At 37.1% G+C, this 18204-nt stretch overlaps 1 protein-coding gene across 1 annotated transcript in view; it reads left to right on the top strand.

Annotated features, from left to right (window-relative positions):
• The window catches only part of CWF19L2 (CWF19 like cell cycle control factor 2), a 112418-nt gene that overhangs the window by 33983 nt on the left and 60231 nt on the right, over positions 1-18204 (top strand). Inside the window, exons 7-10 of the mRNA XM_075198821.1 lie at positions 1396-1511; positions 3616-4250; positions 13477-13573; positions 17079-17177. Coding sequence (XP_075054922.1) covers positions 1396-1511; positions 3616-4250; positions 13477-13573; positions 17079-17177 — 947 coding nt within the window. The remainder of the gene's footprint in view (positions 1-1395; positions 1512-3615; positions 4251-13476; positions 13574-17078; positions 17178-18204) is intronic.

Below are 18204 nucleotides of genomic sequence, written 5' to 3'. Positions count from 1 at the left end.
GCATTCAAGCACATTGACACCTTGGGGTAAATGTATCAAACTTTGAGTTTCTGGCGGGTTTGAAAAGTGGAGATGTTGTCAGCAACCAATCCCATTTTAGCTATCATTTTGTAGAATGTACTAAATAAATGAAAACTAGAATCTGATTGGTTGCTATAGGCAACCTCTCCACTTTTCAAACCCTCGGCTTCATACATTTATCCCCTTGTGTTGAAAGGGCTGTCTGGATGGTTAGTCCATTTCAGACTGCTGCCTCGTCCAGCAGGTGAACTGACCCTTGATTCAGGCATTGGGGATTGATAGCCAAGATTCCAGACGATGGATTGTTAAATTATTATGTTATCTTATTTGTGGGTGCAATTCCTCATTAATATTGCTATTTAATTAAAGTTGATGACCCCTGCCTAATAGATCCCCCAATCCTCCCAAGTCTAATCGATCCCATGCCTTTAAGCCGAGATCAACAGTGCTTATTGCTGTAGGACTCAATCCATTGATCACTTTTTAATAGAGTTCTATAGAAGTCATCCATAGAGCTCTTTTGAAATCACAGGGAACATAAGCCCCCTCAATAGAACAAAAGAAAAAAAAGTTTTGTAACTTTAAACCCCCCAATCAGCAGTATGGACCTATGTATCAGCATTTTCTGATTCAACAGTTTATTCATTCCTTGCAAACTCAACTCAACTGTTAACTCATCTCAGGTAATGTTACTGTTGAGAGGAATATGCAGTTTAAATGGTAGAAATACACACAGTTTGTTAGCAGTGCTAAACTACCACCACATCTATGTAGCTAATGCATAAAATGTAGTGTTTTATCTCAGAAGCCACTAGGATAAAAATAATCTTATTTAATTAAAACAATACACATAAAGACAATAAAGATTGTGCACAATCACAATTCACAGTAGAATAAAGGTAAATTGGAACAATCAAAAGATCTGCGGGGAACCATTCACCCTCAGCTAGTTGTGAGTCCCTTAGGAGCATCCAGAATGGTATATATCTATAAATAACTGGTGGATTGAGGGAACAAGTCCATAACCAACACCAGTCCCATGCACTTACGAGTCCCATAAGACCACTAGAGAGATTTGTATTGTAATATTAATGTAATATAAGTAGAGCGATAGTTACAAATCCGGCTGTCATTAGCTCTGGAGCATGGAGTGTAAGCCCACTCACACCACCCTCTTGAACTGATGTCCGATTTTCCATGAAAGTAAAAATATGTATCCACCAATAATAAGACATAGGTTAGACAGCAAGATTAAGTATTATAATCCCCATTACACTTTATGGCTGGGATTCCATAGCAGTAGACTTTGGAGGGAGAGGTTGGTGTTTACTTAATGATGTGATGGAGTCCTATACTGTGGCATCTTTTCTCTAGTTCAGCTTGTTGAAGATGGTGGCCTGAGTTGGCTGAAAAAATCCTTGCAGAGAATGAAGGAACAATCGGAAAGAGAGAAGAGGAGCCTGGAGGACATCGTGGCTCAGAGATATGGTGTAAGAATAATATTTTTAATATTGATTTTTTTATTTCACCTTATCATTTCCAATCATTTATGCTAAAAGTACTTGCCAGAGTTTCATTCTATTTTCCATTATTTTATGCCAGAGCCAGCATAAAGTGACTTTTGGCTAAGTGGTCTAGACTTAGACTGTTGTGGACATGACTCTTGTATTTCCACAACAACTGTGTGTTCACCGGCAGCCTACGTGTGCTGTAGAGCCATGCTCTATTATTATGGTCTTTTCAGCATAGTACTAGCACCATTGCTGGGCGTATTTAGACTAGACTGTACTGCAGATATATGTTCAAGTATTTACCAATAAAAATATTTGCAACTTCATTGTATGTCACTAAATACGGACAGCAAGGAGTTAGATGGAATGTTGACTCTGTCTGCTGTTAACATGCAATCTCCCTGGAATTACCTTGGTATGCACAACTGTTTTATGTTGTGGACATGGCCTGACACCTCTTCACTGTATATCTTCTTCATAGGGTGGGCTGAGTATGGATTATTTGCTTGTGGAATAAGTGCTATTTAAGAAGATCTAGTAATGCTTTTTACGATCTACAGTAAATTGAGTTCTACTAAGGGAGTTTGATGTACCAGGTGGACAGCCTCTCTGATGCTTACTGCCCAACAATGTGACCTACATTAAACACCCGTTATTACAACTTTTACAATATACAAGACAGTGTAATTGGGATTTTTTTTTTCAACTGCTTCCCAAATTTGCTGCTTGCTTGTTCAAATCTAAGAAAATAAGAGAGATCAATCAATATTTTGAAATCCATACATTTTGTATATACAATTTGAGCACTTTTAGAGGGTATTAAATTGTCCGAGTTTTTCCTTTTTCCCCACAGCGTTAAAAAAAAATAAAAAAAAAAAAAAAATCGACTGCAATACCGACCGTTTTTAGTTAGCGCAGCGCGAAAACTCGTGCAGTTCAATTGAAAATGAGGGAAGGCTGCACCCGCACGTTAAAGATTGTGTTTGCGCGTTTTTAGGGGAGTGAATAACACAAAAAAAAGGTTGTGCATACATTAGATTGCATTACACATTGATACAGTACTTTCTTTAGCATTTTTTAATTGAACTATTTTTTAACATAGAATCATCTATACCATGTCAAAACACATTACTACATTCATATTTGTATCAAAAACATATATAAATCTAATTATTTTGTGATTTATTTATTTTTTTATGTTTATTTTATTTCATTATTTTTTCACAAGAATATCAACTTTTTTACTGTTAGGCCTTACTGATAAACATAGTTTTTCACATTATTACATGATTTCAATACTTTTCAGAGGTTTTTTATTTTTAACACACCCCAAAGAGGTGCAAGATAAAACAGCATATTGGCCTGTTTAACGCACTGCGTTAAAAAAACAATTGAATAGCTTTTATCGCGGCTGCCTCTAGCACACCCTTTACTTTCAATAGACCTTCTACTGGAGCGCGAGAGGACCTTTTCATGAAAAATAAACTGAGCGTTAAGAATGGAATTGAATTGCGGGTAAAGTTAACCCGCTTGAAAATGATAAAAAAACAGCGTTAAAATGACTTAACGTGGACCCAAAAAAAAAAACTTGCGGACAATTGAATACCCCCTTAGCTTCAGTTTTTTTTATTTTCTCTTTCTGCTGTTATAGTGTCAGCTACTGACATCTGAGGCAGCCAATCCCATGTCTATGATGTCAATATTTTCAGAAAATTGAAAGGCTGCCTTGTTATGAACATTGGTAAATGGCTGCCTCCACTGTGTGTAGGTGATGGGGGACACTGTAACGGCAACAATCATTCTGCCCAGTGTTTGTTTTTTCTGCATAAACCATATAAAACCAAGCGATCATATATCACATCCCTCTATATTGTTATTATTTATTTTTTGTTTTGTTTGACTGCTGCGCTTAGTTGTTGTTTTGTTTTAAGGTTATAAAGCCATTTGTGATATTTGTGCTATGTTGTGGCATTCAGATATTGAATTTTATTTGCTCTTTTCATAATTTGGACAGTTAAACTATAAGCATTCAATTTTTTTCATGCTTTTTTTAAAAATTATTATTATTTTTATTTCTGCGCAGTCCATGGAAATCTTCCAAAATAAAATGGAAGCCGCAGAAAAGGCGGCATCACAGAATCCTAGAGAACATGATGACCGACAAGGAAGGTGGAGAAAATCGAGACACCATGACTCACCGAGATTTGCAAAACCGGGTCATTCAGATGACTACGAAACAAATAGAGATAATTATAGGGACGATAGCAGGCATGATAGATCTTCTCATAGACAGGGTTTAGATAAAACAAATACGGAGGAAAGAGATTCCAAGGGGCACAGAATAGAACCGGAACGTAGAGGATATCTAGTAAAACGTTCTGAAGAAGCTGCTGATCAAAAGAGTTCTTTTTCCAAACTCAAGCATCAGTTCCTGAAACCATCTGAAGCCGAGGATGTATCATTTACCTCGGGATTTAAACCACAAAGACATAAGCCTAGCTTATCTCCTGAAACGCCAGCGAAGAGTCGCTTCTCAAAGCCTACAAGTGATGATTCTCAGCCATCATGGAAGAGGACGTCATCAAAAAGTCACAAGGAAGCGAAGCAGGAATCCAGTACGGAAGACGGTAACATCGTCAACATGAGTGAGGAGTCTGGTGGCAAAGATTCAGGTGTGAAAGACCAGCAGCCTTCTGAAACCAGGCCGCCATCTCCACGGTAAGCTTTTCATTAATGGAATCTGAGCAGTTGTTTTTTCCAATGTTGCCCGTAACCTTATCTAGTAAATATATTGATGATCCAATGCAATAATCGGAGCTCTAGCATTTAACACTTCTCAAGATAAAACTTGTAGTTTAGTGTGAAAGTTCCACTAGACAAAAAGGTCAACGTTAATTAACATGTAATAAATAAAACCAAAAATTATAACCTCAAAAGCTGCACAGATATCATGATTGCCTTTTCTTCAAGGCATGTGTCCATTCTCCTACTAGTGATGATCTTCTTAAGGGGCAGGAAAATTCAGTAGATATATTTATAATATTATATTATATATATTATTATATGTTATAATATATATATTATAATTATATATTATATATATATATATAATAATATTAGATTACTAAAGCCACCAACTTGCACTGTGGCTTTTGGCCTTCTGCATATGGACACTTGTCTCCAGATCATCGATCTTTAAGGAGAGATCTTCAAGCATGTGCACAATAGCATTTTTTAGAAGTGGTTGATTGAGCTAAAGAAAGTAGAACATACCTACTTTCCCACTTTACTGCTTGTCAATGGCCATCCGTGTGCACCGTCCGGCAGTCTCTTTAGGCAAGTATCCAGCTCTCCTTAATTCTCCCGTCGAAAGGTGGAATGGAGTAAAGATGGATATAAAAGCGGCCTTTGCACATGGCATCCGTTAATATATGATGACGCGTTTCACATCAAATTATGTCATCAAGGTACTCGCCCACTTCAGAAGAAAGTGAAGCGGGATCCGGGAGGGTGGCCTACTCTTCCGGGCATCTGGGAAAACCCCACGAAATCTGAGGGTGTCCTGGAATTTGGGGAGAGTAGACAAGTATGCGCTGGTTCTTAGCTCATGATTATTCAATGAAAGCATATTATATTACACCAATATATATTTATGTAATTCTCCCCCTCCCTCATAGCTTGGCACATTTTGAAATGTTTGACATTGTATTTACATTTGTTAAGCAACTGAGTGCTAGTTATTGTTTTTAACCATTCGTATTCATACAAGCTGTCCTTCAATAAACTAAATCCTTGCATACAAAAGCTATATTTTCTATTACACAGGTTTCTAATCTATTTTATTAACATGCATCTTACTATTTATATCTTTTCTAAATATTATTCTTATCCAGTTACATTTCTACTACTGTTGTTTGGAATAATTTAGATGAAGAAGTGTTTCCAATAATACATGCTTTGTAGTGTGCGGCAGAGGTCAGACAGTTCTCTTCTCAGACCTGCCGTGTTCTGAATAGGTTAAGAAAACAGCATAAAAGAGGAGTGCAGTTGAAAGCTTTCCTAATTGATAACCACCTGCTGCTTCCAGTGGTTTTGCAAGCCCAAATCTCAGAAACCAACAGAGAGGAAATATATTTCCCCACCCTATCAAACCGTGCGGCTTCTCTGCTTTCTAGTTTCCTGCAGCTCAGCAGACCAGATCTATTAGGTTTTTATCTTTCTTTCTCCGTATGTGCACGACAGACAGCGTTACACTGCTCTCCTCTAATATTAGTGCTGGAGAGCTGCTGTGTAATGTGATGTTTTCTCCATTTCAATAATGAACTTATAAAGAGAATAAATTAGCTCATCTGTAATGATTTTCATATGTTGCCATTGTCTGTACACCCCAATATGAAAATGATTTATGGTGTCTGTTTACTAAAGGGTGTAGAAAAGCTCTGCTTCTAAATGGAAACTCCAGCTTCCAAATCAGATTCAAAGTAAATTGCGACTGTTACCATGGGACGTTGAACTGAATTGGCCAATCATAGGAAACACTAGGGGCAAAGCGTACTTCACTAGCCCTTCATCATCATATATTTATAAAGTGCCACTAATTCCGCAGCGCTGCACAGAGAACTCGCTCATATCAGTCCCTGACCCATTGGGGCTTACAGTCTAAATTGTTTAACATACACACACACAGACTGAGAGATAGATTTGGTTCAATTTAATTAGCAGCCAGTTAACCTACCAGTATGTTTTTGGAATGTGGGAGGAAACCGGAGCACCCGGAGAAAACCCATGCAAACATGGGAAGAACATGCAAACTCCACACAGATAAGGTCATGGCCGGGAATCAAACTCATGATTCCAGTGCTGTGAGGCAGAAGTGCTAACCACTAAGCCACTGTGTAGCCCTATATCTAGTCTTCTGCAGTCTAGTAATCTGCGACCACTACGAATGTGTCATACAAGAAAAGATTAGAGTGAAGTTTAAAAAATAGTAATAAGAAAAATGATACTTATATAATCTTTGCCCATCTGACAAGTTAAAGACGACAGGTTGTAACGTTCACAGGCTAGTGCAAGAATGACCTGTGAATTTGATATTACAATCAAGAAAAGTATTTTAGCTGGCTAATTATGCTTTCTCTCCTAAATCCCTGGAAAGTTTTTGTGTTCCATATATCTCCATTTCATGCAGTTGCTATTAGCATGTAGTCCCCAACTTTGTCCATATGGCATATGGTAAATAGCTTTATTTATTGACCTTGTTGTAGAGAACTTTAATTAGACCAGCAATGCTCTTCACATGAGTGATTTCGCATATGGGTTTTGCAGGAAGTTATTTTTTGCCGCAAGACCCAAAGCAAATCCAGGTATCCGCTTCAATCTTTAATTCCACGTTTGGCTTAAATTCCACAACCTGGATGAGCAGGTTAAAATTTTCTGAGTGGATTCCAACTTATTACTGAAGGGTTCTTAGCCAGCAGGCCAGGAACCAAAAATAACATGTTCATACAAATTATAGTCGGTTACCACCCTCGTTTACAAATACCCAACTGTATAATACAAATTTTTCCTTCCACTGTAAGTATTTAGTATCCCAACAGCCTTACTTTAATTAAAGTAATATAGTAATGTTAATTTCAAAACAACCATAATTCAAGATTGTAGCAGACACACCCAGACTTGCTTGAGTCCCTGTTGTAACTAGTATCCTGTGTGGTGCTTATTAGCCTGAAAGTACACTTTTTTTTTTTCCTCCTGTCCTTATACCTAAACTGTGCTAGTGTTTAAAGGGGCCAGTAAAGTAATTATTTGACATTAATATATATATAAAACTTTGTGTATATTACTCGGATGAATAATAAATATGAAATAACTGGAGTGTTTATAGTTATACAAATATATCTGCCACATGCCACCAACATTTATAAAGACAAAATAAGTTCTGCCTCAAATCTGCCCAAACCCTGCTGCTGAACACACCCACTTTATTCAAGCTCATTTCAGTGTAAGCTCCTCCTCCTTTTAGACCCGCATACCGGACTGTCCAGCCGAAAATTGAGATATTGGGAGGTATGCTACCGTGCTCTTTGTCACACGTCTCTAGCTGGTTTCCTCCTAAACAAGCTGAAATGCACAGTGTGGATTGGTTGATTCAGGCAGGGCCAGTAATATCATAGTGACCCAGCATCATCTGTTTGACCTGTATCAGATTCCATCCTAAATATGTAGGAGGATGCAGCTGGCTGTAATGCAGTGAAAAGGTATTGCTGCAATAGATTGCTTCTTATATACAATTTGTTTCAGGCTGCTTATTTTTTTCATTGCATGTAATACTAATTCCACTGAAAGGGATAGAAATTTCAGTTCTATTTTCCCTGGAGCCATCTACAATATGCCCCTTATCAACATGTCCGGCTCTATGTATTCAAGAAGGTGGTAGTCATTACACCGACTACCACAAACCCGATACCACTTACCCCGAAACGGATTAGACGACTGTCTGTTTTCCTACACAGTTGTAAAGCCGAATGTTTAGTAAACTGGTTTGCAAGAATTCCGATGAGATAACGTGATGTCACTTTTAAAGACGACAGTATTATTTCTGGTGTTAAAGAGATCATTTAAGGAGGCGCCGCCTCTATAATTTAAAAGCCTTACTAAAACACATTGTTGACTCGGCGCCTCCTTAAATGAATCCTTTAACACCAGAAATAATACTATCGTCTTTAAAAGTGACGTCATTTACAACTGACGGCATGTTATCTCATCGGAATTCTTGCAAATCTGTTTACTTAAACATTCGGCTTTACAACTGTGTAGGAAAACTGACGGTCGGCTAATCCGTTTTGGGGTAAGTTTCATCGGGTTTGTGGTAGTCTGTATAACGTACCCAAACCCATTCAAGAAACAGTCCCTGCCTACATTTGTGTGTCTTCTTTTGACAAAGTTCCATAATGGAATGTTGCATCTCTTAAAGCCAGATAGGTGACCTATGTTCTGTACCGAACTTGCTGCAACTGGTGTTTTAGTAACTGAAGATCAAGGGAACATCAACCTTTCAATTATTTAAAGCCTATTCTTTTCAGAAGCATGTTGAATAAAAATGAAGTGTATGCAGTTATACTTGATAGGCTTCTATAACAAACAGAGCACATCCTCCCAAGTGACAGGGGTGTTGGGGATTTACTCGTGACAATACAGTCGTGTGGAGGAATCCATGAAATTTAAGAGAAATAAATTGTTTTAGAGGACTGTTATTGTCTGCGTTAAACCATCACAGAAAATCTATGAGAGCTGGCAGCTAGAAGTTCATTATGACCTAATTTAAAAACAAAGCTTATCCAGAGCCTGCTTTAAAAGATATATTTAGAGTATATATAGAGTGACTGTGCTGGCTTTCCTGGCTCAATGTTATATGCAATGGATGACATACAGTATGTATAGCAGTACACACAGCACTTAGGATGGATTCTATTCTAGCATAATTAAATCAACATCCCAATAAAAGTAACAACATAAATCACGATGGCAGGTTATAAGAAGAATGCTGGTGTTTACCATTGTCCTTGTGTTTTGTCTACATACTGCTATTAATAATTTATGATTCTGGACAACATGGCAACCACAGTCACGTGGCACATGATGCACAGAGGTTTGAAACGCCCCAATGAGCCGTCTGCACTATGACATCCCCCTTCCGCCTTCCCCCTCTGCCATCACCGAACGTGATGAGAGCTGTAAGCCTTTGTATGTGTCTGGCAGACATTTTTGTTTGTCAAACAGAGCGCTTTTGAAAAGGAGAAAATGATTTGTAGGAAGATAGAAAAATGACAGATGATTGGTAAAAGGATTGTTGCTTTACATCCAAGAAGAAGTTGGGTCTTTGTTTCTCACACAACTTATGCTAAGCCTCAGAAGGGTTAAGCTGCATTTAATAGAGAGTTCTCCCTGGCAGTTTTCTAGGCCCCTCAGCTTTTGCTATTACCTTTCCTGGTAGGCAGTGTTTGTGCTTTTCATATAATTAATCTACATTTTTGGAAGAACAGAAGGTAACCTTTTTAAATTTATCCAGCTTGCCACAAAGATGTTTTATATTTTGTGCATAATTATAGTTTAATTTTGTTATAATGTATATAAAATATAGTTGTAGATATTTATATTTTATAATTGGTTAATCTTTTTTTAACAGTATAACTTACAGTTGTCACTGTTCGATCTGTGCATATATGGAGGACAGAGGCTCTTGTGTTTATTCAAGTCATGGACCTCTGACGTGACCTCCAAATATCCTTATTTTACTGTAGACTTGTTTAGACGTGTTGCTCATATGCCTTCCGGACAGATAATAAGGATGCCATCATGTAGTAACATTACTCATCGGATATATGGGATAATGCATCCCCTATTGTAAACTATAAACAATATTAGTAGTCCAAGGACTTCCGTGACCATATATCTGGACAAGGCCACAAGCGGAGTGCTTTCATGCCGAACTCCAAGGCAACTTCTAATATGCATATAATTTACAGTAGGGGGTCCATTATTTCTTATAATACACCTGTTTTTCTGATGACCACTTTCTAGTGATGACATCAGAACTCACGGGTTATACATACATTATTTAGTTGATATATTTATATTTTCAGTCCTTGTTTTACAATGATAGTACACAAGTGATATCAATGTATGTCTTATATATGCCGAATAGCATTGCCCCTCCTGTAAAATATAATGGGACTACACGCAATGCCGCTCCCACTGTAGAGGAAAATCTTCACACCCATCTATACTATACCATATAACTCTCAACCGGCCACACGCAACAATATTAGCCCGAAACTAGATTGATAACAATCTGATTAAGGATTATAACATAATCATCATCATTTATAAAACACCAGCATATTATGCAGCGTTGTACATTGAGGGATCATGATAGAAATAAATAGCACTTATTATTTTTATTTTTTTTAATAAATATTGGTAAAATCTGTTATCTTGTAGCAAGAAAAATATAACCGCACTAGGTCTTAAGACCAGATATCCTGATATTAAGTTTATGATGTATCATTAATGATCCAGTATGGTCAGTGTTCAGCAGAATAGCTGAGTGGTGCATCCTATAACCTACGATTCAATTGATAGCAAAAAGAAAACCGGAAAGCGCTTATGCAATGGGGCACTCCAGGATAAATGGTTATGCAGAAGTAGCAATATTAAAACAAATAAATTTTATTGGTATATATTAAAATTGAGACATCCTAGCGAACAAAAAAAGCTACGTGAAATATAAAAGCAAAACAGATACAGTGAAAAAAAAAATTGCAGATCAACTGCAAAAGGCTCTGTGGTCAGACTTGGTAAATAATAAATCATATAATATGAATAAATGGATCCGTGGGCACGTGTGAAGCCTGTATATATGTCTTCAATTATTAGAAAATATAAATAAACAGACACCTTTCCAGGGTTATACCCAAATTGTGTATCTCCCACACATCTCTCCCATTAATAGGTGCTGTAAATTAATAAGTTGGATGGGTTCCTTTAGATCTGCCTGTAAAGGCACTAATCGCTATTAATGGTTCAGTTCTCTGTTATGTAATTGAAAATACCTAAATATTGGATCTGACATATATATAGGAAAGATCTCACTTATAAACACTGTAATTGATAGTTTCAGGGTTATAAAGTCACTGCCTGTATAATGGAGGAGGAACAGGCTGAAACATAAATATTTAATTAATCATGTAACGATTATTTTTCCTTTTTTATGACCCTTAACCACTGTTTACTAATTCACTTTTACCTACATTTATATTGCCTATTATTTTTGCTTTTTCATTTGTTTTTTGTTTGTTTCACTCACATGTAATTTATTTATTTTTTCTAATGTATATTGAATTTTATTAAATTATATCACCTACATCATTATATATATATATATATATATATATATATATATATATATATATATATATATATATATATATATTATATTTCTCTGTGAGGCACTTAATATGCACTTCTGTTGCATCTTACCTCGGTCATCAATGAATGGAATCACAATAATCTTATTGTAATACACAATAATTTCTCTGCATATTCTGTTACTGTTATAAGTCACACATTACTGTTAGATTCATATTTTGTAATATTCATGTTAATGACTATTTTAGAGCCGCTTTTGTCCTATATTGTTTTACCTCGGCGTCACTGTTGATATTATTGGACTCCAGGATCTGTGACCCATATTAGATGATAGATCAAACACAAACAATTACAGTGTTTATAAGTGAGATTTTTTCTATATATGTCAGATCCAATTATTAAGTATTTTCAATTACATAACAGAGAACTGAACCATTAATAGCAATTAGTACCTTTACAGGCAGATCTAAAGGAATCCATCCAACTTATTAATTTACAGCACCTATTAATGGGAGAGATGTGTAGGAGATACACAATTTGGGTATAACCCTGGAAATGTGTCTTTCTGTTTATTTATATTTTCTATTAATTGAAGACATATATACAGGGTTCACACGTGCCCACGGATGCATTTATCCATATTATATGATTTATTATTTACCAAGTCTGACCACAGAGCCTTTTGCAGTTGATCTGCAATTTTTATTTTTCACTGTATCTGTTTTGTTTTTATATTTCGCGTAGCTTTTTTTTTTGTTCATTAGGATGTCTCAATTTTAATATATACCAATAAAATGTATTTGTTTTAATATTGCTACTTCTGCATAACCATTTATCCTGGAGTGCCCCATTGCATAACCTCTTTCCTGTTTTCTTTTTGCTATCAAAATCTGTTATCTGGCACCAGTTATTAGATTTATCAAATTTCAGGACTTGGGGCTAGATTTACTAAGCTGCGGGTTTGAAAAAGTGGGGATGTTGCCTATAGCAACCGATCAGATTCTAGCTTTCATTTATTTAGTGCTTTCTACAAAATGACAGCTAGAATCTGATTGGTTGCTATAGGCAACATCCCCACTTTTTCAAACCTGCAGCTTAGTAAATCTAGCCCTTGGTGAGGATCAGATGATTGTTAATTATACATTTTTCACATGACTGTATACCTGTGAATTTATACCTTTTTATTGTACCTAATCACATATATATTGATTATCTACTAGTAAAATATATAACTTACAGTTTTAGTTTGACTATCCTTATGCATTTCAATAGCATTTCCAGTAATATTGTGTATGCTTGCTATATTACCTTGTTTTATTTACGTTGACACTTTTAGAACAACATAATATTTTATTGCATCTGATCCTTTTTCTATTCGTTACTAATCTTGAGCATGTGGCTTCTTATGTCTTTATTGGTGTCTTAAAGATCTTCGATTTAAGTGATCAGTCATGTAATACAAAGTGTTTTTGTAATATCACTCATAATTGAATAAATTATGTCATGTGACTTAATGAAGGATGTCAAATGGAAATCCACATGAGTGGAAGGCTAATGCCCCTAGTCTTAAAACATTTTTACCTAAAATGACTTTACCCTTGGATTAATTTTTACAAATGCACGATCCTACCAAGTGCTTATTATTTGTTAGACACCCTCTGAGAGTGTATCTAACCACTGTGCCTCGCTTCACTGTTTGTTTGTAGTGATAGACAACCACTTTACCCCCCGCCCCAGTCATGTCTTTAACCATCATTTGGGCGTCAAACAGTGACAATAGCAATTGGCACTGAATGTGTTTAGTGGATTTAAAGAATAACCCTACTGTAGTCTGTAACTGTGGTCGTGGCATAGCGTAGCAGGTGAGTAATCCGGCCACAGGTGGTTTTGGGAATATTTGGGGGAAGTTTAGTTGAAATCTCTCTTTCCTCCATCTGGGTTATTATGTTATGAATGTTAATGACCATGAGAATAGGGGTGGTTTTTGGTGTTCTTACCCTTACATTGTGTTATACAGATCGGATTCAAGATCTCAGCCAGTCCAATTACTTTCTGAGGAAGAGATGAACAAGCTCGGTGCCAAGATTGTCAAAGCAGAAATAATGGGTAACACGGTAAGCCTCCTCTCTTGCTAACCCTTACCCTGTGTGTGGTTCCTTCCCTGCTGAATGAATGTGGATACTGAAATGTTTGAAATCGAATCGATCATCATCACCATTTATTTATATAGCGCCACTGATTCCGCAGCGCTGTACAGAGAACTCATTCACGTCAGTCCCTGCCCCATTGGAGCTTACAGTCTAAATTCCCTAACATACACAGACAGACTAGGGTCAATTTTGATAGCAGCCAATTAACCTACTAATATGTTTTTGGAGTATGGGAGGAAACCAGAGCACCCGGAGGAAACCCGATGAAAACATGGGTCAGCACGTCATTTATGCTGGGCTCCCATGTTCTGCTTTTTTTTCAAACCTATTTAAGGAAAGTAAGGCAAAAAAATTAGTAAGTTTTCTCCTGGACAAAACCATGTTACAATGCAAGATGTGCATATTAGTTTATTATTTTGCACATAAGATAAATTCTGGCTGTTTTTCCATGTAACACACAAATATTTGATAGCTTTATTTTTACACTGAAATTAAGAAGTTGATCTAGAACATGCCCTACCCCAACTATAAATGTGCCATCACATTTTAAATTTGCCCCTCTCTCCAATGCAACATGGTTTTGCCAAGGTGCAAAGTTACTCATTATTTGTGCTTTCCTTTCCTTACCTTGCTTTCCTTACAACATCATCTAGGGCAGTGTTTCTCAAACCCAGTCCCCATTGTGTATTGTTACTATTTTTATTGTATGTTATTTATTTGTACGATTCCCTCAATGTCCAGCACTACGTAGTATGTTGGTGCTTTATAAATAATGGCTAATAATACCATCTACTTATTATAACCCATTAATGACTACAGGTATCTTGAATGTCAGTGACTGACCATATCTTGTATTTTTATAATGTTCATTTCTGAAAGATGTTGTGTATTCAATGAATACAGTTTGGTTTTAAGCTGAATATACAGGAAATCACAGCTAGAATAATAAGAAAAAGCACTTTTCACATTCAGCCAAAGGCTACTTTAAGAAAATAGTTCTACCCCATATACGTAAAAGTTTCATTTGCTAGTTTTCAGAAATAAGATTAACAAAATCTATGTGGCTTTAGTTGCTGATTTGATGCAGTTCTAGACTTTCTTTTTGAAGGGTTACAGGTGATGCCAGTGGTCTCCACTTATTGCCAGCACTTACAGATTCAGTGTGACCCGGATCTAATAATAACTGGGAAGACTGCTACTGTTACATCCAGTTTGCCGATGTGAGTTACTTCAAGCCTACAGAGGAGCCCTAGCCTGCCTGACAGTAAGGGGGTGTCCTAGTTCCAGTCAAAGCATTTCCTTTTGTGAAACGCGGTGCACACACACTTATCTTTGTTTTCAGCTTTATGTGCAGTGATTGTAGTGTCAGGATCTAAACATTTCCTTGCCCCAGTGCTGGGCGACCACACTATCACTGATCGGGGATCAGTGACGGTGGTACACTTGTGTAAGAAGGGGTTAATTATGGTTTTTGTTTGAAGACAATGTTAAAGTAATTATGCAAAAGTTTTTTTTTTTTTTTTATGCAAAAATTAAACAATGGGTCACAAAAATATAATTGGGGTCCTGGGCGTAAAACCATTAATAACTCTTGAATTGGTGTATTTCTTTATTGTTTGGGGACCATTGAACATAAATAAGATAATTTTGTTTTACAAGTGACCTCAACTGTTCTCCCTTGAATTCAGTAATCCAGTTATAGGCGATATCACAGTTGCTTCTGTACGTTTCAGTGAATCCATATAATTTCAAAGGTTTTGTATTTGGGAATGGTGAGGACCTTAAGTGTGGGATTCTCACAGTGATCCCTCCCTTTTATTAGGTAGAGGAGGTATTGCTGAATTTAAATGGCTGTTGTATTAGAGTGCCCTGGTAGATAAAGGCAAGTTAGAGTTCAGATTCCTTCACTTTCTCAGACTACAAAGACAACCATCCTTAATCCGTCATTTAGTCTTACACTGAGGTGCACTTACTGCAGTCTTCTACTGGGTCAACAGCGTCAAGGTGCCCTTGACGCTGGGATGCAGGCTTAAATGTTCTGATGGAAATATGAACCAATACCTAATGTTTTAATTTTGCTAGATACACACAGATATGCTGTGTGAAGGATAAGTGCTTAACTGTCTTTTTTGGTTTGCAACATAGCATCTGCAGACGGGCACAGTACCCTTTTCTACGCCAGTAGAAATTGCATCTATTGTGTGTTTAGCTCCGCTGAAGATGATCTCATCCAAATGTGTGGCTATAAATTTACCTGCAGCTCCTATAAATGTCACCCTTGACAGATCTCCACTAACACCAGACCAACTGCAGATGCAGCTACATTTTTTATTAATGATATTTTCAGCAATAATGCAATCTCTCTAGGGTTTAATATAAACTAATAACGTAAGCTATTGTTTTCCCCTCCATAATTGCAAAATTAATTGCTTTTAATTATATAGCAAGCTTAGCAATAATGAGTAAATCAGTTTTGTATTATTGCAGCATGTCAATTAACCGCATAAAGATTGGTTACCCACTTTGTACATTAATTCAAATAATGACTTTTTATTGCATATAACTGGAAGATGTGACGTTGATTGGAATGTGTGTACGGTTGAAAAGGTGCATTTGTTTAGCTCAGATTGAGAAAAGGCATCAACCGCCTGTCTCGATTTATTTTACAAGCCACGGTATGCAGACGAGAACCTTTTACTGTATTTTTGGTGCAAAACAAACAAAAAATAAAAGGCCAAAAAAGTTGCCCTATAACTTATGGTCTGAATATCAGCACTGCCTGTAACACATGATCATTGCATACTGCTCCACTTCTTGGTCTGCAAACTCTTTTAACTAGTTGAGGGTGTGTATACCCTCACCCCTTGGTAACATACAACATCATCTAGGGCAGTGTTTCTCAAACCCAGTCCCCAGGACCCCTAACAGTGCAGCTTTTCCAGGTGTCACGTGAAATAATTATACCACCTGTGGATCTGTTACAATATGTCAACTAGTAATGAATACACATGTGCTAAAGCAAGGAGATATGGAAAACCTGCACTGTTAGGGATTCTGAGGACCAGGTTTAAAAAACACTCATCTAGGGTACACGTTTCAATTGGATGCAAACCTAGTTATCCACCTTTCATGAAAACTGCTCCACAGATAGCGCTAGCTGAACTGGGAAAAAGCACAATCTGATTGGTTGCTACAAACAACGTACCTGTAGAACTTTTTTCATAAATGGCCACCAACATATAGAAATCTCAGATCAGTTCCAGCACCGCTGTAAATGTTAGGAGGTATACAGAACAATGACATTTCATGTTTTGCTAAAATTGTTTTATTTCTTTTTTTTTGGGGTAATCTTAAGATGTGAAGGTTTTTTTTTTTGTTCTTGGCAGTATAAACACTGTCCATTTTGCATTATTTTTTTCACATGAATGGGAAACTTGTTTTGTGTTTATTGTAACCCGTTTTTGTTCAGGAGTTGGCCTCAAAACTTCGAGCTCAGTTGGAAGAAGCCCGACAGCAGCGACAAAATCAGCCGCAAGCTCCTGTGAAAAACAGCAGAGAGAAGCCAGAGGTAAAGCCATTACTAAGGATCGTAAAGCGCACTTGTCTGTACACATTGGCTGTAGCCATTCAGAGGCCTGAAACAATATCTGCGGGAATGATAGCCTATTTATTCAGCAGGAATCCATGACATCACCGAGTAATGTCGCAACCAATATTAATGAGGCTCGACCAGTATTAATGGGGTGTGACCAAAATCAGAGCCATTGCTTTCTGCAAAATGTGCAAGATGCCTTCTATTGGATATTGGTTCAGTCCACAGAATATGTAAAGAATAGGTGCTCTCTAAGGGCCTGAGTCATTAAGGCACGTATCTGCATGGAGTAGTAAGACTCCAAGCAAATAGGCTCTGTTTACACCCTTAGTCAACAAGGAACGGATCTCAAGACACACTCCTTATTGACTACCGGTGTATTTTCCATCTCTGCTCTTCTACACAGGTCGTTGCAGGATACGTGCGTACCGGTCAGCTCCTGTAGCAGCCTGCTCATCCCAGTGCTGTCGGCCTAGTGCTGGTAGTTGTAAATCTAGGGTCATGGGGACCCTTTGATTTTTGCCTTTACTGTACATTTTAACAAAACATATTAGCCGGTTCTGCTCGTGCACAAAACAATTTTGCGGAGAATAAGCTGAAAACAGGCAGATACGTGCCTTAATGACTCGGGCCCTAACGGTTTTACTTGGATTACATGTGTTGGCGTTCTCTACATCAATTAGTTACTTGCGTTGTTTTGCTTGGTTTACTTTGAATTGCAAATAAACTGATCAAACCTCTGTCAGCCCAAAGTCCCTTATTCAGGTATATCATTAGCTTTGTTTTCCACAATTTTTTAACTAATAGAATGTCTGGTGGGTCTGTCCCTATGCTGTCATTTGTATAGAATGGTATCAACATTTGGGAGGGTCGTCCAGCAAAGCGGCAGACATGAATACCAAAAGGCAAAAAGTAAAACCTCTGTCTTATATTAAAGGATAACGCCACACACAGTTTTAGTATTGGGTGATGTTCAATATGTAGAATATTTAAACAACAAAAA

Source organism: Mixophyes fleayi, chromosome 2 (assembly GCF_038048845.1).
Source record: "Mixophyes fleayi isolate aMixFle1 chromosome 2, aMixFle1.hap1, whole genome shotgun sequence".
Lineage (NCBI taxonomy): Eukaryota > Metazoa > Chordata > Amphibia > Anura > Limnodynastidae > Mixophyes > Mixophyes fleayi.
This window is presented reverse-complemented; position numbering and strand designations above follow the sequence as displayed.